The 22482-nt window shown below is 41.0% G+C and overlaps 1 protein-coding gene across 8 annotated transcripts in view; it reads left to right on the forward strand.

Moving 5' to 3' along the window:
- The window catches only part of frmpd4 (FERM and PDZ domain containing 4), a 633610-nt gene that overhangs the window by 516907 nt on the left and 94221 nt on the right, over nt 1–22482 (forward strand). For all 8 annotated transcript variants that reach the window (XM_080204004.1, XM_080203996.1, XM_080204001.1 and 5 more), the window contains exons 3-4: nt 16495–16655; nt 17291–17393. In XM_080204004.1, the coding sequence (XP_080060130.1) occupies nt 16495–16655; nt 17291–17393 (264 nt within the window). The remainder of the gene's footprint in view (nt 1–16494; nt 16656–17290; nt 17394–22482) is intronic.

Consider the following 22482-nt stretch of genomic DNA (forward strand, 5'->3'; position numbering starts at 1 on the left):
AGGACGTGAATAATTTGCCGGGTGTTAGAGATGGAAAGGTGGTAGGACTGGAGGGTCTTAATGACATTACTGTTACTAGAGAGGCGGTGCTCGACAGACTGGAGGGGCTGATTGTGGACAAGTCGCCAGGACCGGATGGAATGCATCTGAGGGTTCTGAAAGAAATGGCGGAGGTGATAGTGGATGCCCTGGTGGTTATTTTCCAGACGTCGCTGGATTCCGGGAAAGTGCTGGAAGGTTGGAAAACGGCTAATGTTACGTTGTTGTTTAAGAAGGGTGCCAGGCAAAAGGCAGGGAATTATATGCTGGTTAGTTTAACGTCTGTTGTAGGTAAAATGTTAGAATCCGTCATCAAGGAGGAAATAGCGAGGCATCTTGAGGGGAATTGCTTGATAGAGCAGACGCAGCACGGTTTCGTTAAAGGGAAGTCGTGGCTGACAAATTTACTGGAGTTCTATGAGGATGTGTCTAGGGCGGTGGATAGAGGAGAGCCGGTGGATGTGGTCTTTCTGGATTTTCAGAAGGCGTTTGACAAGGTACCTCACAAGAGGTTATTGCAGAAGGTCAGGGGACATGGAGTTGGGGGTAGGGTGTTAGCGTGGATAGAGGATTGGTTGTCAAATAGGAGGCAGAGAGTGGGGGTCAATGGGTGCTACTCGGATTGGCGGTTGGTGACTAGTGGAGTGCCCCAGGGTTCGGTGCTGGGGCCTCAGCTATTTACCATTTATATAGATGATCTGGAGGAGGGAACCGAGTGTATGGTGTCGAAATTTGCTGATGACACCAAGATTGGTGGAACAACAAATTGTGCGGAGGGTGTGGAGAGTCTACAGAAGGATCTAGATAGGCTGGGTGAATGGGCCAGGAACTGGCAAATGGAATTTAATGTTGGCAAGTGCGAGGTGGTCCACTTTGGTAGGAAGAATGGTCGGAAGGACTATTACTTACGTGGCGAAAAACTGCAGCAGGTGACGGTGCAGAGGGACCTTGGGGTCCTTGTGCATGAGTCGCAAAAACCCAGCTTGCAGGTGCAGCAGGTGGTCAGGAAGACGAATGGGATGCTGGCCTTCATAGCGAGGGGGATTGAATATAGAAGTAGGGACGTCTTGCTGCGGCTGTATAGGGCATTGGTGAGGCCGCAGCTGGAGTACTGTGTGCAGTTTTGGGCGCCGTACTTACGCAAGGATATTTTGGCCTTGGAGGGAGTGCAGAGGAGGTTTACTAGGCTGATGCTGGAGTTGAGGGGGTTGAGCTATGAGGAGAGGCTGAATAAACTAGGCTTGTACTCGTTAGAGTTTAGAAGAATGAGGGGAGATCTCATTGAGACGTATAAGATGATGAATGGGATGGATAGGATAGAGGTGGAGAGACTCTTCCCGCTCAGAAAGGATAGTAGGACTAGGGGGCACAGCCTCAAGATAAAGGGGAGGCGGTTTACAACGGAGTTGAGGAGGAACTTCTTCACTCAAAGGGTGGTGAATCTCTGGAATTCTCTGCCCGTTGAAGTGGTGGAGGCTAAATATTTTTAAGACGCGGGTTGATGGGTTTTTGATAAGAGAGGGGATTAAGGGTTATGGGGAGAGGGCGGGAATGTGGAACTGAGCCACGACAGATCAGCCATGATCTTATTGAATGGCGGGGCAGGCTCGAAGGGCTAGATGGTCTACTCCTGCTCCTATTTCTTATGTTCTTATGAAACATGTGGATAGATTATAATCAAAAAGATAAGGGAATTTCAAATGTTGCTTAATGTTTTCTGCTGTTAGAAAACAAGAGGTGATGTGCTGATCAATGGGCAAGTTAGAAAATATAGTTTGTCTGAGGATATTAATGAATAGTTTCTTCACTTTGGTAACCTGATCTGAAATCTTATCCTTCAGATGACTTGCCTAACTGGTACAGTCCATTATTAATTAAAACAATATTTTCTTGAAGCCTTGTGGGTCGGCATGCTGTTATTACGATAGACAGACTTGGCATCCTAGTTTTCTGCATACATATATAAATGAAATACAAACAAAACAATCTGTAATTTGGCTTCTCAATTAGAAGTGTTAGCCCAACCCAACTACAGCACTAAATAGAACACAAGGTCCAAATGAACGGTAGCATGACCATATGTTGAATTTACAGATTATAATCTACACCCTCTGCTGAAGTGTGAACCTGTTCATCCTATAAAAAGCTGAATTCTGAATTAATTGAGATAATCTATTTCAACAAATCGAAATCAGAACAATTATGAACATTCCCTGTTAGTCAGTGCTATGCCTTGATCAAATCAAAGCAAAATACTGCAGATGGTGGTATCTGAAACAAAAATAGAAAATGTTGTAAAATCTCAGCAAATCTGACAGCATCTGTGGAGAGAGAATAGAGCCAATGTTTTGAGTAAGGGTTATTCCTGACTTGAAACGTTAGCTTTCTCCCCAGATGCTGTCAGATCTGCTGAGATTTTTCATCATTTTTTAATTAGAACAAGTTTTGTATTCTTAAAAGAGCAATGAACAGGAACTCAGTGGGTAGGGGTCACATGACTCAGTGCCTTGGCCAAAAGCATATGCCTGTCCCTTACTTAAAACCTGGCTGCCCAAACAGTCCTTTGTGTTCCCGAATGTGGGGAAGTTTGAGGCTCTGCCTTCTAATTTACAGTCCTTTAAGTGTCACTTACCCTGTAAATAAAATCAGCCACCTCGCTCCCTCTCTTTGAGAGGTGGGTCAAAGGAAAACATCTCCCAATGATCTCCAGATGAATGGGAATCAACCTGATTCATAATCCTGGGAAGAGATTGATTGGCCTTCAGTGTATCAGTTGTAAATCCCATGAATCAGCTCCTCTTGCCCCAATACATTAATCGAGTACCTGCAACCTGTGGCTATTTTTCAAACTTCTAAATTTCATCCTTAAGCATAACTCAATCCCACATTTTAATTTTCCTATGAAAATGCTCATAAAGCTCAAAATATGAATCAGCAATAAAAAAGTCCCCAATAATAATGGAAACTTGCATTTATATAAGGTGTTCATCACAAAGAGAAATAAAAAATGGATTGAGAGAGATGAAGTGACTGAGCCCAAGCCATAATGGGTGAGTTAATAAATGCAGTGTTCAATTGCTCAGTGCTTGATTATGTATATCTCTTGCTGCCCACTATGTGTGATTAATCCTGGCTGTGGTCATGCAGAAAAAAAGAACTAATCTCAGACAATGTAAGCATGAGAGCGGGCATTTTAAAGTATTAAATAAAATGCCATGTTGCACACATATAAGCTGGAGTGCATCATCTCTGCCCATCCCAATGCATAAAACATTACAAGTGGGTTTACCAAAAACTTGGTCACCAATTATGTTTTTGAGATTTTCAGAGATGCTAAGAGATGCTAAGGTAGTTGAGAGATGTGGTCCAAGTCAGCTGAAGGCTATACTATCAATCCTGAGCTAAGTACAAAAAGCCAGAGTTAGAAGATCGATGGGAGAATAATGTACAGAGAGAAGCTTGGTTAAGCCTGTGGATGAAGACAAGGATATTCTGTTCACATGGGCTAATGACAGTACCCAAAAATCAATGAACAGGCATTAATGCTAATTGCTCACTCACTGATTAGCATTCACCTTTTCCAAAATTAGACAAGAAGCCACAAAATAATCAAGTAGGCTGCATGATTAATGGTCGAAATTAACACACAAGATTGCTCAAATGGATCAGAGCAACATTTTGATCATTAAAAAGTCATCCAGAATGAAATGATTTGAAATCAGGTTTTATTTAAACTTCAGTTTTGAGTGTGTGTCTGGCCAAATTAAAATAAATAAAGATTATTTTCATAAGTGTCAAATAAAATTCCATGTGGTTGTGTGGGCAAAGGTAAAGAGGCTGGACACTGCTGTGTGAACTTGCGAGCTGAGAGTTGTTTTTGATGCCCAGTGAGCTGGCCATATGTTACACTACTTGTGAGACCTCCTGAAAACTTGCATCTGTGGGTTCCCATTGATCCTATTGTGTTCCTGAACTGCTGTAATGCCAGTCTTAACTAATCTCTCTCAGGATACATTCTTGTCTAATAATTCAGTCTTCCTGGTGATGCATCATATGTTTCATTTACTGGTTATTTTACTAAAACGACAGCAGTTTAATTGTTAGCCTGCAGTTTTATTAAATTAAACATCACAACATTAACCTCTGCATATATTTCTCATGCTAACCATCTGGAGACAGGGTGAATGGGCTTCATATCAACTTCTTGTAGAATAATAGATACCTGGAAGTCTCCTATAAGGCTAGCAGACTTGAGGATTTAAATAATGTTACGTATTTGAAAATAACATGGGAATGGGGGAAGCTTCATGAAATTTGTTTCAGTATTAAGATTAAATACAGTTGGAGCTCATTCCCTTGGGGACTTATAGCTTTTATAATCTCTGCCACTGCATTTTAAGGTTTTTAATTTATTAATTGATGGTAATCCAGGGAGGACCCATTTTGATGGCAATGTGTGATATTTTGCCCATCAATTTCCTGAGAAATGCTTCCTGTGAGTGCTATTTCCCATTGTAAGACCATAAGACATGGGAGCAAAATTAGGCCACTTGACCCATTGAGTCTACTCTGTCATTCAATCATGGCTGATATTTTTCTCATCCCCATTCTCCTGCCTTTTCCTCATAACCCTGATCCCCCAATTAATCAAGAACCAATCTATCTCTATCTTAAAGACACTCAATGACCTGGCCTCCACAGCCTTCTGCACAAAGAGTTCCACAGATTCACCACTCTTTGGCTGAAGAAATTCCTCCTCATCTCAGTTTTAAAGGATCATCCCTTCAGCCTGATGCTGTGCTCTCTGGTTCCAGTTTTTCCTACTAGTGGAAACATCCTCTCCATGTCCACTCTATCCAAGCTTCGCAGTATCCTGTAAGTTTCAGTAAAATCCCTCCTCATCCTTATAAACTCCAGTGAGTACAGACCCAGAGTCCGCAACTGTTCCTCATACGACATGCTCTTCATTCCAGGGATCATTCTTGTGAACCTCTGCTGGACCCTTTCCAAGGCCAGCACATCCTCCCTTAAATACAGAGCCCAAAACTGCCCACAATATTCCAAATGGATCTGACCAGAGCCTTATACAGCATCAGAACTATATCCCTGCACTTGTATCCTAGTCCTTTCAATATGAAGGTTAACGTTGTATTTGCCTTCCTAACTGCCGACTGAACTTGCACGTTAACCTTAAGAGAATCTTGAACAATGACTCCCAAGTCTCTTTGTGTTTCTGATTCCCTAAGCATTTTCCCATTTAGAAAATAGTCTATGCCTCCATTCCTCCTTCCAAAGTGCACAGCCTCACACTTTTCCACATTGTATTCCATCTGCCACTTCTTTGCCCACTCTCCTAACCTGTCCAAGTCCTCTGCAGCCCCCCTGCTTCCTCAATACTAACTGTCCCTCTATATATCTTTGTATCATTTGCAAATTTAGTGCGTTCAGTTCCTTCTTCCAAATCGTTCACATATATCATAAGTACCACATTACAGAATAACCTCCCCTACCCCAGTCTTAAATCTTGATGATTACTAAAGAGCATAAAAAATATAGTTGACAAAATATTATAAATTATATTCTAATTGATTATTATATAATAAATTTTCTATTAAGGAGTACTACATTGCACAGTATTAGTATAAGAGTATTAGTGCAATGTATCCACTTGCTTTGGTGTGTACTCCTCATATCCTTTACACTTTTATGCACCCATAATGGAAAATTCCTTAACCAAAATATAAAAGGAAATGACTTGTTTTCAGAAAGCATTGCTCATGACCTTAGGCTATCCCATAGTTACACTGATAATACAATGTTAAACTCATTGCAAGATTGATTCAGATGAGAATGAGTATTGAGCGCAACAATTCACAACATGTTGTTAATTGTATATTCATTGCACTTTATGGTATGCAGATGCTGGACATTAACCAGGGATTGACGCTTCTCAGTCTTTTAGCTAAGATCAAGTATCAGATTCAGCCCAAGATGGGGTGCAATGCCTCATCATGTCAGCTTGGATCTTGTTTGACTCTCCTGTGGGGGCCATGAATTGCATTCAGTTGGAATTTGAATTTGCTTTTTGGAACAAGCAAGGAGATGTATTTGGGTTTGTCGGGTCCACTTTGAGCATTGGCTTTCCAACTTCAAGAAGTGAGTAAAAAAGTTAAAAAAGAATGAATAAATAGGAACAAACTGAAACTATGGGCTAGGGAGAATTTGATTATAATGTAAATCTCTAAATTATATCATTTTTTAAAATGTGTATAAAGATTGACTTTACCTCTGTCCTTCATCACCTAGCTTTCTGGGATAGAACATCTAGGTGTCCAGTCATAACTTTTAACTAACTTTGAGTACCACCCAATTGAATATTCCTCACGTGGGAAAGTTGTTCCTGACAGTTCTTCTAAATGATCCTTCCATTAGTGTTGATTTATAATCTCTCATTGCAGTATCCTGTTTTATCTTGTCATAGTATTCCCAACTATCCCCATCGATCCAACTTTGGATTTTCTCTTACTTCCACTTCAAGTTTGATCCTTTAGATATGCTACCACTGTGGTAAGGAAACTATTTTCAGTTTCCTAACCAAAGCTTGAGAAAGGTTTGCAGATTGAGTCCCATCTCCAGAGATTGCATTCTGCTGGATTTCAGAGTCTGCAATCTAACCTCTACTTTTGAAATGTCAGTTCTTTAATTGGCAGTTAGCTTCACCGGACTGGCACTGCCCCAAGATTTCTCCCAAACTCCAATTCCCCCAACTATATCAAGCTAGAAATAGCTCCTAGGATGTCTCCCATAGAGCCAGTGACCTTCTGCTACCTTCTCAGCTTCCCAGATCTTTTCTTAAGCCCTAGTTACACAAAGCTATAAAGCTGCTCTTGGGCCTGTTAAGCTTCAACTACACAGAGCCAGCTAACAGCAGCACTTTTGCTTCTGGAGCCTGCTAACAGCAGCACCTTTCCATTATGGTCTTTTCCCCCTGCTGCAGGATAGTCACTCGTCCATTAAACACTTAGATTGAAACCTGAGAATTTTTTTAAACCTCACCCACCTCAGTGATGACATAGCCTTCAGGGCTCACTAAATGCTTTCAAACTATTTGTAGCTTTACCTCCCGAAATGAAATGACTTGCTGGACTACATTTCTTTGCAAGCAGTGTAGACACCACGGGTAGAATTCTTCTGCCGCGCTGGTCAAAAAGCCAGAAATTCCTGCCCGACTGTCAATGGGGTTTCACATTGCCTGCAACCCGTCCGCTAAAATTCCAGTGGCAGGCGGGATGGGAGAATTCCAGCTCACATCTCCAACTCTCCAGTTAAATAAGCTCAACTGCTGTTTTATGATCTTACCTTTCTAGCTGTTAACCTCTAAAGCTCCCATGACATAACCTTTTAAGTGTAATAAGCTCCAGGCTGCTTTAATTGCATGTACCCCACTTTCTACTGTTAACCTTGATCTTTCCAGAACTAAAAATTACCTCTGAAATACTACTGTGAAGCATGAACCAGGTATTTATAAAGAAGTGGATGATGGGAATGTGGGTGGATCAGGCTATTGTTTTTGTATTTGACTACGCAGAATTTGATTTGATTTATTATTGCCACATATATTAGTACACAGTGAAAAATATTGTTTCTTGCGCTATTCAGACAAAGCACTGGAGAAAGAAAGGGGAAGCTGCAGAAAGTAGTGTTACAGTCATAGCTAGGGAATAGATCAACTTAATATGAAGTAATAAGCAGCATATGAAGTATTAAGCAGCTGACAGCAGCAAGAAAGAAGTTGTTCTTGGTTGATTGGTGCGTGACCTCTTTTGTGTCTTTCGGACTGTGGGAGGAAACCAAAGCACCCAGAGGAAACCCACGCGAATTTAGGGAGGGCATGCAGATTCCGTAACGACTATGACCCAAGCCTGGAAACAAACCCAGTCCTTGGCATTGAGAGGCAGCAGTACTAATCACTGTGCTACTGTGCCACCCTGAAAAAAATGCTTTCTATGATGCATGTGTAAATGTTGGTGAGAATCCTAATGGACATGCCATGTTTCCTTAGTCTCCTGAGAAATTAGAAGCTTTGGTGGACTTTCTTAACTATAGCGTCAACATGGAGGGACCAGGACAAGTTGTTAGTGATCTGGACACCTAGAAACTTGAAGCTCTTGACCATTTTCACTTCATCTCCATTGATATAGACACGGGCATGTCCTCCTGAAGTCAAATGTCTTGAGTCCCAAACTTTCCAGCTCCCCGATCCACCAGAAATGCTCATTATTTTGTTTTGCGATAACATTGGTTCCTATTAAAAAATATAGTTTCTCTATTGCAAAACAGTTGAATCGCTTTGTATAATTTTCACAAAAGATTTAACATGTTTTTGCCTCAGAATTTTACAATAACTGCAATGAAAGGAATTGGAGTCCTTGTTAATTGTACAGTCATCCAAATATTTTGTTTTCAACAAAGTGATGTACAAAGTTATCCTTCTGGTGTAGGAAGTAGACAGCCTATATTTAGTAAATTTGATGCATTAAGTACGTTACAATTCAAGGTCAACACTGAGGCCACTTCCCGTGCTTAGAGTAATGTTTCATTTGCCATGCATCAGTGAATTTGTTTATAAATGATGAATTGCCCAGTTACATCCATTTTACAGATAAATGAATATTACAAATTTACCATCAGTATCAGCTTTTGTACATATTAATTATGCATGCCATCTCTCCTGGAGTCGCTGGGTTGGAAACTTATCGGCTTGCTATCTCTATCGCTTAACAGGAAGCCAGGGGATGTACAAAAATTCAACACTGGGAGAGACTTTCCACAAACATGAAGATATGAATTAGGAACAGGAATGGGCCATTCAGCCCCTCAAACCTATTGCTTCATTCAATAACATCAAGGCTGATCACATTCAGCCTACCACCACCCCCCTCCTCCCCCATTTGAAAAATATTCAGCTGCCTCTACCACTCTCTGGGGAAAAAAGTTCCAAAGATTCACAGCCCTCAGACAGATGAAATTTCTTCTCATCTCTATCTTAAGTGGGAAAGTGGGGGAACCCTCTAATTTTAAACTGCGGTGCCTCATTCCCATCTCTCACACTGGAGGAAATATCCTCTCAGCATCTCCCTTGTCACCACACTTAGAGCATTGTATGCAGTTTTGGTCCTCTTATCTCAGAAAGGTTATTATTGCTGTAAATGGAGTGCAGCAAAGGTTCATTGGACTTGTTCCCATCTTATGAAGAGAGATTGGGCAAACTGAGCCTGTATTCTCTAGATTTTCGAAGAATGAGAAATGATCTCAGTAAAACCAACAAAATACTTAAAGGAATAGACAAGGTAGATGCAGGTAAGATGCTTTCCTTGGTTTGGGAGTCTAGAACCAGGAGGGTCATTTTCAAATAAGGGGGAGTGTCACTTAGAATCGAGATGAGGAGAAATTTCTTTACCCAGAGGGCTGTGGAATTTCAGTCATTGAATATCATTAAGGTAGAGATTGATAAATTTATGAATAACAATAACGTAAAAGGTTACGGGGATAATGTTGGTAAAAGGCATTAGAGTGTCCAGTTAGCCATGATCATATTGAATGGCGGAGCAGGCTTGTTAGGCTGAATGGCCTACTGTTGTTCCCATGTTCCTAATAAATAGAGATCCAGCCTGTCTAGCCATTCCTCATAACATTACTATGTCAATCCAGATATCAATCCAGTACACCATCTCTGTATGGCTTCTAATATGTTTATATTCTTTATTAAAAAAAGGAATCACAGAAATCAAAACAAAATCAACAGGAGCCAAATTAACAAGAGGAAGACGTGTTAATTAAATAAAATGGTACTTTCAATCACCCATCATTATCTAAACCAAACATCTATGGGACATGCTCCAGTGGGAATATTTGGACTTGTGTCAGGCCAAAAACCCAACAGCTCACCCCTATAAAGTTGATACAAGAGGAAAAGTGGGAGGGCTCTCTGAAGCACCATGAGGAACAATGATCCAATACAATATAACAACAGATAAGACAGGGTTGCTGATGTACCTACCTGAATCAGCCATTCTAAGGTTTTTGCATTCATCGAATTAAAGGATCTTTTTGATTCTCTGAGCCAGGAGAGATTTGCTACTTCAGCACTTACTTCCTACATTGAATCTGTCTGAAATGCACATTTGAGTGTGTGTGCTGCATCTGGGTTGGCAATAGAATTACTTTCTCCTTGGTGCTGGATAGAGTTAGGGTTTGAAGCTGTGCTCTAATATCAAGTGTATTAACAGCAACAGTGGTTTAATTTGCAGATCTAACCCTGAAATTGGTTGGGGACAACTCCAGCAATATACGGCCAAAAGATAATTACCTATTTAGAAGTTAGTGGGGCTACAGATATCATTCTGATATTTGGGAGACAGGATAACTTCCAGATTGTTACTTCCAGAATCAGTGGAGCTTCTGCGGCCTATGTTGGGCCTTAATGGGTCGTACATCATCTCTCAGCTGGCTGGAGTTCTCTGAGGCCTTGTAGGACAAGCTGAGCTAATTTCCTAGCCATGCCATTTACTGTGGGGAAATGTGAAAATGGGTGTAAGAGCCATCCACACCCCACTAGAATTTGTAGAGCATTGCAAATGGAAACCTGATATAAATTGAATCCAACCCTATTTCCTGTTTCCCCTGCCCACCACCATCCCATACCTGTCCCCCACCCCCTAATCCGGTCCCGGTCCCCACACCCCCAACAGCCATAATTTGCCAAGCCATGTCAAAATCACCATTTCAGCTCTCCACAGCACCACAAACACTTTGGCCTGAACTTCACACTGAGGCTAAAACATTGAGTGTTTATCCTGTCTCCCCTTGTTCAGTTCATCTTGTAGTGATTTTATGGTCAGAAATCAACTCAAGGTGAGGCTGCCCACTTCAAGAGTTGGCAGCTAATCAGAGGGGACACAGCTCTCTAATCCCCTTTCTGCCAGAAGCAGTGGCCACTACTGGAACTGCAGGCGGTCCCCAATAATTGTTGATGGAGCCGATTTAGAAGGTATGATAAGGTCTTCCATCGGGCAGACCCTGGTGATGGAGTTGGAAGACTAGGTTTGGGAAGAAAGGGATGTTGATACCTTGTGATGAGGTGGGGGGATGGGCACAGGGTGCCTGATCAGGACAGTCACAAGCCTGTTAAAAGGCCACCAGTTCACCCAGGTGCTTTGCCAATTTACATGGACACCTCCTGTCACTGGTAAAATATTCAGAGTGGTGGAAAGAGATTCTTGCATTGTGATTTACTTAAGACCCTCAATTGCTCAAGGATACAGGGACACTTTGACTCTCTCTTTTACTGGTAAAATAGCAACAGAGGCAGGAATACAATAGACATATCCCCACCCACCTACCTCACCCCCTCCCAGGTGCCATAAAATTAAACTCTTTGCGTGTTTGCCTTGAAAACCTCCAAGATGCATCCCACACATTTATCACTTATTTTACAGCTGCTAGTTTTCTTCCTTTAAAAACAATACTTGTGAGTATTAAACACCATGATGTTGGACATGAAAACATGCAATGTAATGACATTTTTGCTCTAATTTATGTAGTATTATTTAGAGGATGGTTAATGTATATCCACATATCATTTGAACTCCAGAGTGTGAACATTGATCTGAATATTATCTCCGGACGTTGTTGCCAGATATTTAAGAATAATATTAAATTTAGTTTATACAATTTTCATGACGTGACATCCCACAGCATTTCATTGTACATCAAGGGAGTGTTATGATCCCAGTTGCTGTTATAACTAGATGGGAAGATCACAGAATGGAACTCCAGCTCAAATGACTGTAATTTTCACTTCCTTCAGTAAAACATGGAGGAACAAAGTCACGTGACTTGCAGTTAGTTTTAACAAAAAAAACATTAAAAATTAGATTATGATACAGTAATCCTTTAATCCCCCTTATTTTAACAATTAAACACAGATTTTATGATTACAATGGACTACAAAGTATGTCTGAAGGAAACAATGGCCTCATTAACACAATGTCCCTTCTAAGCACACAAGATGACTGTGGTCAAATATACCCACCCTGCTCTGAACACAAGTTAGAGTCTGTAGATTTCTCCTCAGAATCCCCAGATGATTGTCACATGAGAGTTTCCAAACTCCACTCCCAAAAATCCTCTCCCATAATAATGCATCCATTTAATGGCTTGCATTCTAAAATTGAGTGCAGGTATTCCAAATTACACTTCTAAACAAAGCTTTGACTCTACTTTTAACAGTGGATCCAGGTCAAGTTGCACATCATCCCTTTACGATTTGCTTTGTCTTGACTGCTGTACAAACTTGTCACAATGGCTTTAACTCTCGATCAGACTTTTGATTTACCTTTGAAGTGTGCTTTCCCACTGTAAATCTGGTGGCGGTCATTGTGTCCTTAACTCTTTGTTTACTTTCCCTTGAATTATTTTGAATAATACCTTGGTCTCTGTTCTCTTAGATTCTGTTGTCTTAAGACATCTTCTGTCCCAATTCCCTTGTTATTTGGACAGTAATTGATTCTTTAGCAAGCTTGCCTCTTTACAGCTCCCATCCTGCCCAGTCTTTCTTCTGGCAGACGTAAAAGTTTTCCTATTTTACAAGAACCTCCATTTTCTTGGCAACCACTGCTACTACTATCTATTCTTCAAGCTGTAACCCTCTCTAAGCACAATTGAATCACATTTGGAATTGAAATCAAGCCTCACAAATATAAAGCCTTTGTCCAGCATGAATCTAACCACAGATTTTACTCTTCCAGGCGCAGAAGTATTAAAGACATTTAAAACTATACCTTATTTCTAAGCTGTCAAAGCAATACAAATGTACATCCCTTAAAATTACCTTTATTTTCCTAACAGGAGTGTGTCACAGAGAGCTGATAGTCTGCTATTCTGTCTTTTATGCTCTCTTTAGACTTCAGGTAAATTCTTGCGAGCTAAGACCTGTTGTGAGTCTTGTTAAATACTATTAAAAAATGTCAGATCTATATGATACCTGGCAAGATATTAATATATCTTGTAAAAGGACTCCATAAAGTTTAAACTGGCCTCCTTTTTATCCCATCCAGCATTGTTTTGTAGTCTGGATGAGCCTTTTTCAAGGTCTATTAATATATTGCTAGTATATCCCAGTTGGTTTCACTCAGAAAATAATCGTGATACCAGCTAAGAAGGAGTATAAGCAATAAATAGAACCTATAAAATCGCCAAATGCTAACTCACTTTTGCATCCATCCAATCTTACTCTCCAGCCTGGAACCATAAAGAAGGACTGGTAGAAATATTTTCTGTAGTGTTCAAAGATCCTGCCAGATTAATTGAATTTTTTAAATTGGGTTTTTTATTTTGCAAAACAATTTACACCAAGTTCTTCATGATATGAATCATTATGTGTACTTCATACTACAATGTGATCAAACTCACTTATAATTTGACATGATTATATGAGTACGAGGTCCTTTGGTTGTTCAGTTAAGTTAAGGCAGTGCACAATTGTGTCATAAAGACCAGGATTAAGGGTTGAGTTGCTACGTTAGCTGATTACAGCTGCTTTGATGGTAGCTACACTGCAAGGAGTGGAAAGGTAATGCATTATACCTGCTCCCAATGAATATCCATCTAGCCCCCATCTGAAAATGGATACTGGAGAGAAATAAGTTGAGTTTGGCTATCATGTTCTTCCAATAAAACAACCCCTGAAAGATAATATCTAGGCTTCAACATGAAGCATGGTCACTTGGCTTTGGTACTTGAGGGCATCCAAAACAAACCATACTGTATCGCCAGCAAGTAGTTAGTACCTACACTGACAAGGAGGAAGGGAAGAAACTTAACCAAAAATAAACAACCATATTGGCTCTGTTGTCAGCCAGTATGAAGCCAGTTGCACAGATCCTCCATTATGGGGAGATGGTGGTTTGATGGTAATGTCATTGAACTCATGATCCAGAAATCCAACTTAATCTTATGGGAACACAGGTTGATATCTGACCACAGTAGCTGGCTGAATTTAAATTCAATTAATACATTCTGGAATTGAAAGCTCATCTCGGCAATCATGACCATGAAACTATAACCAGTTGTCATGAAAAGCATTTGATTCGCAAATGTTCTTCAAGGAAGGCCATCTGCTATCCTTACTAGCCTACACATGACCCACAGCAATTTGGTTGACCCTTAACTGCCCTCTGAAATGATCTAGCAAATCACTCAGTTCAAGAGGAACTCGGGATGGACAACAGATTTCCACATCCCATTTAAAAGCTGTAAAAGCATGTGTATCTGACCTTTATCAATCAAGGGACATATAAACACACTGTTGGAACAAGTGTAAGGAAACAAACAGCCAACATGCAGGTCAGCATAGTCAACACTTCTCACCTCTCCCCTTCCTTAACAGCACTGGGAGCATGATGCAGCTGAGGGGGTCATTGATGACAGATGTGTGACCATCTGGATAGCAGCTTCTTACACCTGCTTTGGCAGAAAAGGGACAGATGTAAATATGTTAGCTACAGGATACACCTTCCCTCACAACAATGTAACTGTTTAGAATGATTGTATGCGCATGAGTTGGAGGATGAGACCTGAGAGCTAGTGAACTTTGGGGTCACTTCCAGCTTCAGCTTTCTCCACGTTACTTGTGTGCAATGATGCCTAAGGTTTTCTTCCAATGGAGAACCTGGGATTAGATTAGCGTCAACTAATTTAAATAATGCTAAGCAGTTCCCACAACAGGTTGGCTGCACAGCAGAAACCTGTGGAGAAGGAGTGAATTAAACCAGCACTAGGTAGTCATTCAAGAGACCAGCCAAATGCTGTCACAAGTTACATGGGGTTTTTTGTATAGTTGCCCTTTTGTAAGGTTTCTGTAAACATCCTGGCAATTTTCAGGGCCATCTGCGCCAGCATGCCAACCTGCAAATTGAAGTGCGCTCTGCTGCCAGCAATACAAGACGTCAGATACATATTCCTTCCTGCTGTTCAAATGGCTAGGTGATTCTGCCACGGAAAGATGGGCTACCAACTTCAACTCTACCTCCTGTCACTTCAAGAGCCTTCTGGTGAAAGAAATTAGCTGAAACTTCCCTGCCAAGTACTATCCATCACCCAACATAATTTAAAACATGTAGGGCAGGATTTTCCAGCTGCGTTGCCTCAAGGCTAGAAAATCCTGCCAAAGTCAGTGGACCTTTACATGATCTGTGTCCCGCCTGCTATGGTTCCTGTGGTGAGCAGGATGGGCATATTCCGCCCATACACACAGCTCTTCAGGGCAAGCACCCTGCATTTTGGTGTATGCTTGATTTTTCTCTCCTCACCTTCCATCTCCTGCTCCTCTGGGACACACAAAAACAAGTCCAGCCTTTTTGTCAGGCCTCTTCTCTGCTATTGCCTTTGGAACTGATCAAACAATGATGTAAGGAGACGCCAATTAATTCCTACCTAAAAAGGCAATTGAGGTCTTTTTATATCCTGGGACCTCGATTCCTATAGTAAGAGAAATCTATCGCCCAAAACAGGCAGGCACTTTGGACGCACAGTGGCAGGCCCCTTTCAAAATAGAGCAGCAGCATTACAGAATTAACAGGCAGCTAACAACACCACAAGCTCCGTTTAGAGGCCTATTGACATGAGTGTGGGGCACTCAGAATTGTACAGTAATTTTTTTTAATGAAGGCATTAACCTGTTTATTTAATAATACGCAGATAAATTTAGTATCAACATGTAAAATGTTCCAGGAATAGTATTGTGTTTATACAAATCTTTAAAAACAATGATTTTATTTATTGGAAACAATCTGATTTGTTTCCTTTATTCTGTGGTTGCATTGATTATGTCATAAGAATTCCAATTTCTGAATGAAAATTCCTATTCAGCATGATGATGATTTTCTTTCTCAGGTGATGGAATGTAGCCTTAAGTTGAAAGAGATTTAAAGTGTTGTTGTTGAACCCAATTCTCTTGTGTTTCACGTAAAGACAAATGTATGATAAAACTATAAAGGCTGAAACTCCCCTCTATAAGCATCCCTGTGTAGCATCCTCACTTGGTATCAATTCTGGAGTTACATTTCTTGAGCCACTACTAGATGTGTCAATAGGTTTGGAAGTTCCAGCCATGCCCCAAAAATGGTCAGTTGCAAACTCTTGGAAAGGAAAGGAACCAGAGTATGTTTAGGTTCAAACCTGATTGTGTGCCTCTGTTTCACTCCTGCAAGAGTTCACAGAGGGATTACATATTTTCTCTCTCACTGTACAGGATGGAAACAATTATGATCTAAAAGTATGGTTTTGTTTTTTGTGGCCAGTTTCATCATTGCATAAATGTCACATAACTAGGTACTGACTCATTTAAAGATTGTAGTAATCCTAAATAATGCTCCATTGTTGCTTTTTTTACAGCCATGTGACCCAGTCGACAAGTTTTGAAGACCCTCGACTCGAGGGAAGCCAAGTCATCCAGCCAGCCACTCGCAAGATAGAGATGAAGCGGGATCCAGTGTTAGGGTTTGGGTTTGTCGCAGGCAGCGAGAAGCCTGTTGTGGTGCGTTCCGTTACACCAGGTGAGAATGACAAAACACACAGTAGCTAATCTAGGATCAGTTGTCTCAAATCCTTTACTTGTTTTCTAAGCATTTCTTACTGCTGATTTACTGAGTAGCACTCTCCAGTGAATGGAAGACTTACTGTAGGTGTTAGTCAGCTCTTATTCTTATTCTAACTATTTAATATATTGATAATGAGGTAAATGTGTGTGCTGAAAAGTGACAGTCAACCTGGATGACCATATAACTTTACTGCTGAACAATTTGTCCAATTTCCATGGAGGGAATGAGATCAAAGTCTTAATATTCCATATTGGTATCAGAAAAATTTGCAAGTGTCAGGAAGATTGTTGCTCAAGTGATTTTCCTTAAAATGCCAGTGCCTTTTAAGGTATCTAAAAACTGTGCCACTGAGAGGCTGGGTATCGAGAGAAAGGCATTCCAGATTTCTGCCACTTATTTTAACTGTTTAGTTGTAACTCTGTAAATGAATGATTAAAAATTCATGGCACTAATGGTGAAGAGCAGGTGAAATGACAAGGCTGCCAGCAAATAAGAAGTAGCATATCAGCGTGGTGCTATTTTCAGTATAAATGGATCATATGGCATGTAGTATGCATCAGGTTAATGTGATGTTTAATTTCTTTTCTTAGGAGGTCCTTCTGAAGGGAAGCTGATACCAGGAGACCAGATAATAAAGATAAATGATGAGCCTGTCAGCACAGCTCCCAGAGAGAGAGTCATTGACCTTGTAAGGTAATGACTCTTCATTCACCTATGTCCACTCATCATTAGCCCATCCAAAAGCAAGAAATGATTTAATGGGATTGCACCACTGTGTGAGACTGAGACATTTACCTGTTGACAAGGGAAAAGAGAAATAGATTAACCAAGCCTTGGAAAAAATAAGGAGCATTTATTTTATTGTTTTAGATGACAATCTTGAATAATCATAAATTAAATCATCTCCAACTGTGTTTAAAAATAGTACCTGACTAAATAAGATCCATTAGCTCTGCTACTTTTTGAGGAGCTATAATAGCTTGCCAGACTGGCAATTTTCTTTTATTTGAAAAATGATCCTTTACTGTCGTGTACCCTGAAATAGGCCAGAGTTCTAAGTGCATATTATCCACAGCTCCTTAACACAGGGAATTCCATGCAACAGGAGCCTTGATTCTCAGCAAAAATTTCACCTAACACTGTCCACAAGTCACAAAGCTATTGTAATGCTACGAAAATGGTCATTTACATTAAGTTGCTGGGAAAGTTCCAAAATATTGGAGGAAGCTGCGCTTTACTAGATGAGTAAAGAAGCCATTGTGTTTCCTATTTGATGCCGTCACAGTATCCAGCAACAAGATGACCAATTTCATCATTGTCCAAAGAACAAAGAAAATATTCACTGGTCATTTGCTAATTATCATCATGGTTGAAGCCTCACTGTAAAAAGTCTCACAACACCAGGTTAAAGTCCAACCAATTTATTTGATAGTAAACCCACAAGCTTTCAGAGACACTGTTCCTTTGTCAGGTGTGTGGGTTTACTATCAAATAAATTGGTTGGACTTTAACTTGGTGTTGTGAGACTTTTTACTGTGTTTACCCCAGTCCAACGCCGGCATCTCCACATCTTGAAACCTCACTAACAGTGATGAAGTACAGTGTGTTAAAACAGAGGGTCAGTGGCTACAGCTGGAGTGATGCTTATCGTCCCAGTGAACTTACTGCAACTATGATGAGTTTGATCATGTTTTGGCCAACCCACTGGATAAAGTCACTACCCAATTCAGAGTGAATGTAGTCTTGGCAAGGTGACTTGCCTTTTCACAACACCTCTGGCAGCCATTTACTTAGCAAACTTGTTGAATATTATTTTCAACATATCTATCATTTTCTAGGCAGGGATAACAGGACTGGTAAGAAAGAGAAACAGCAAAGAGAGGGGGCATAAAACAGGTGTTAGAAATATGGGCTGTAGACTAGTTAGGACTGTAATAACCATAGGGGTGAAGGTGATCACTGCAATTAATTTTTACTTCACTGTTTACTTACACTGTTTACAACAGATGACTCTGCTGAATAGCCATAGTTTATAGCAGTATAATAAACTTTCTACCTGCCAGCTCTGGTAACTTCATTAACTTTGATCCTGGTCAAAAATAACAAAATGAACATGTTCCTAGTTGTGCGGTGTGGCAGCAATTGTTGAGTTTGTAGGTGCAATAGACTGCACTTACCACTCTAGCTATGTAACCCCTCATTGAACCAACAGAAAAAATTACACTCAATCACTATGCAACAAATTTCTAATAGAGCTCATGAATTTCTTCACATTCATGCCAAGAATGCAGCCAGCAGTCTGGATCCATTTATACTCCAAGAAAACACTGATGTCATGTTTCAGAATGAAGCACAAATGGCTCTTTGGGCAGAAAGGATATTGTATCCTCCCATAAGAAATGATTTTGCAAAGCCATTAATACAGCTGATGGGAAATGCAGTAACTCTCAAGAGAGGACAGAAATTTATATAGACCAAGCAACAGAAATGCTGAAAGGTTCAGAACCTGTATAGGTCAGGGGTCGGTGCTGGGGCCTCAGCTTTTTACCATTTATATAGATGATCTGGAGGAGGGAACCGAGTGTAGGGTGTCGAAATTTGCTGATGACACCAAGATTGGTGGAACGACAAATTGTGCGGAGGGTGTGGAGAGTCTACAGAAGGATCTAGATAGGCTGGGCGAATGGGCCAGGAAATGGCAAATGGAATTTAATGTTGGCAAGTGTGAGGTGGTCCACTTTGGTAGGAAGAATGGTAGGAAGAACTATTACTTATGGGGCGAAAAGCTGCAGCAGGCGATGGTGCAGAGGGACCTTGGGGTCCTTGTGCATGAGTCGCAAAAACCCAGCTTGCAGGTGCAGCAGGTGGTCAGGAAGGCGAATGGGATGCTGGCCTTCATAGCGAGGGGGATTGAATATAAAAGTAGGGAGGTCTTGCTGCAGCTGTATAGGGCATTGGTGAGGCCGCAGCTGGAGTACTGTGTGCAGTTTTGGGTGCCGCACCTGCGCAAAGATATTTTGGCCTTGGAGGGAGTGCAGAGGAGGTTTACTAGGCTGATACCGGAGTTGAGGGGGTTGAGCTATGAGGAGAGGCTGAATAAACTGGGCTTGTACTCGTTAAAGTTTAGAAGAATGAGGGGAGATCTCATTGAGACGTATAAGATGATGAATGGGATGGATAGGATAGAAGTGGAAAGACTCTTCCCGCTCAAAAAAGACAGTAGGACTAGGGGGCACAGCCTCAAGATAAAAGGGGGGCGGTTTAGAACAGAGTTGAGGAGGAACTTCTTCACTCAAAGGGTGGTGAATCTCTGGAATTCTCTGCCTGTTGAAGTGGTGGAGGCTGCCTCACTAAATATTTTTAAGACGCGGGTTGATGGGTTTTTGATAAGAGAGGGGATTAAGGGTTATGGGGAGAGGGCGGGAAAGTGGAACTAAGCAGCGACAGATCAGCCATGATCTTATTGAATGGCGGGGCAGGCTCGAAGGGCTAGATGGCCTACTCCTGCTCCTATTTCTTATGTTCTTATGTTCTTATGCTCCCAGAATAATGCCTATCAGTGTGGTGGCTGTTGTGTCCTCTAGAACATACCAATCTAAAAACCTTTAAGATGGAAATGCCAGAGCAGGAGGGTGAGAGCGTACGTGGCGCAATAGAGGTTGAAAACCACCCACAGGAAGAGAAAGTGACAGAAATAACAGTAACACGACCTGTGTTTAAAACTTAGAGTGAACACTTACAATGAGACTTAAAGCATTGCTTATCAAACCTTCATTCACTCAACATAGCGTCTGTGTTCTGTCATAGATCATAGAATCATACAGTGCAGAAAGAGGCCCTTCAGTCCGTCGAGTCTGCACCGAACATAATCCCACCCAGGCCCTACCCCCATATCCCTACATATTATAATCCCTCGAACCTACGCATCCCTGGACACTAAGGGGCAATTCCTTAGCATGGCCAATCACCCTAACTCGCACATCTTTGGACTGTCAGAGTACCCGGAGGAATCCCACACAGACACGAGGAGAATGTGCAAACTCTACACAGACAGTGACCCGAGCCGGGAATTGAACCCAGGACCCTGGAGCTGTGAAGCAGCAGTGCTAACCATTGTGCTACTGTGTCCACCCTTTGCAATCCTGTGGATGGCATGGGAACACAATGATTAGCACTGCTGCCTTACAACGCCAGGAACTCAAGTTCGATTACGGGCTTGGGTCACTGTCTACGTGGATTCTGCACGCTCTCCCTGTGTCTGTGCAGGTTTGCTCCGGTTTCCTCCCACAGTCCAAAATACGTGTTGGTTAGCTGCATTGTCGATGCTAAATTCTCCCTCAATGTACCTGAACAGGTGCCGAAGTGTGATGACTCAGGGATTTTCACAGTAACTTCATTGCAATGTAAATGTAAGACTATCTGTAACACTAATTAATAAACTTTAAACTATCTGCAAAACAAAGCAAAATAAATTCATTAATAACAGTTCAAAAGGCACAAAATCAACCATTCCAAAATTGTCAAAAAATAACTCACTTCATGAATAATATGTTCAAAGATTTCCACAGAGCATATCCTTTGTGATTTTCTAAGGCCCATGATTCTACTTCTGAAATTAATCTAATAGGCCAAGAGACCCAGATGTTAATGGCATCTCAGAAGTACCCTGAGCCCCTTGTAACAGTGGTGGTTTTTGAGTCATAACGTTAAGAATTAAACTGGACCTGTGAGGCTGAGGTGTACCCTTTGGCTCATTGGTAGCCTGGCTCCTTTCATTTGGGGAAAAAAAAGACAAATGGGAAGTACTTGCAGATGTCTAAAGCTTTCGTTGGTCTAAATGAACACAACCTTATCAGTTTGATCTTCAGCTGTCCCAGCTGATCTAGAAACAGAATACTGATGTCCGACAGTCTTCATGAGGACAGATGTAGTGGTGATTTTCCTCAAACTCAGAGAAAGAGAGAGTACTGGTTATCTTCAAAGTTCTGCAAGATACCTCCATGAATTACAGAGCAATCACTATCTAGTTTTATCTCCATATGATGCCTTACAGTCTGAAGTCCTGCAGTAAAAGTTCAATAATGAGTAAACACTTTTACCTGTGGTACATTGATTGTCTGGAGGCTTGATGAGCTGGTTGTTAAGGGACATGCATGTAGGTGTTTCTGGAAATGCTATTGCCTCTGGAACACACAGCATGGAAGTCAATCCCTAATCAATTGGGCAGCAGAGGATAGCATTGAACAGTGAATCTGTGGCAGGAGAAATGGTTTTACCCAGAAAGTGGTAATAATGTGGAACTTGCTGTAGTATAAGGGGTTAATTCCCATTTTGTAACATGCTAATCAGATATTGCATACATCAGGAAGTGACATAATATCTCATGTTTTTCATGCAGCCTCATGTAATATGTAGCCAGCACAGTAAGAGGTTCCTTAATAAAGCTCCTGTTTTATAGACCTCAGCAGGCTTAGTAAATATTCTGTATTTGTCAAACAATACAGAGAATACTCTTTGGTGGCAACAAGAACAGTAATGGAAATGTGAATAGCAATCCCAAAAAGATTTGAGAAAGTCACAGGCCCCAGCTTAGCAGAAACATGGCTAACTGTACCAGAGATTTACCAATATCAAACTGTGTCAAAGGTGAGCAAAAAGCAAGTCAGTATACAGTTATATGCGATGGATAGCTGTACAGCTGGTATTCTTATCAAGTTGGTAACACTGAGGAAGATTTATATATGATAAAGTAATCAAAGCACTTGGTATATACTTCAGGCTG

This window comes from Carcharhinus amblyrhynchos, chromosome 15, assembly GCF_965287045.1.
Source record: "Carcharhinus amblyrhynchos chromosome 15, sCarAmb.v2.hapA, whole genome shotgun sequence".
NCBI classification, from domain to species: domain Eukaryota; kingdom Metazoa; phylum Chordata; class Chondrichthyes; order Carcharhiniformes; family Carcharhinidae; genus Carcharhinus; species Carcharhinus amblyrhynchos.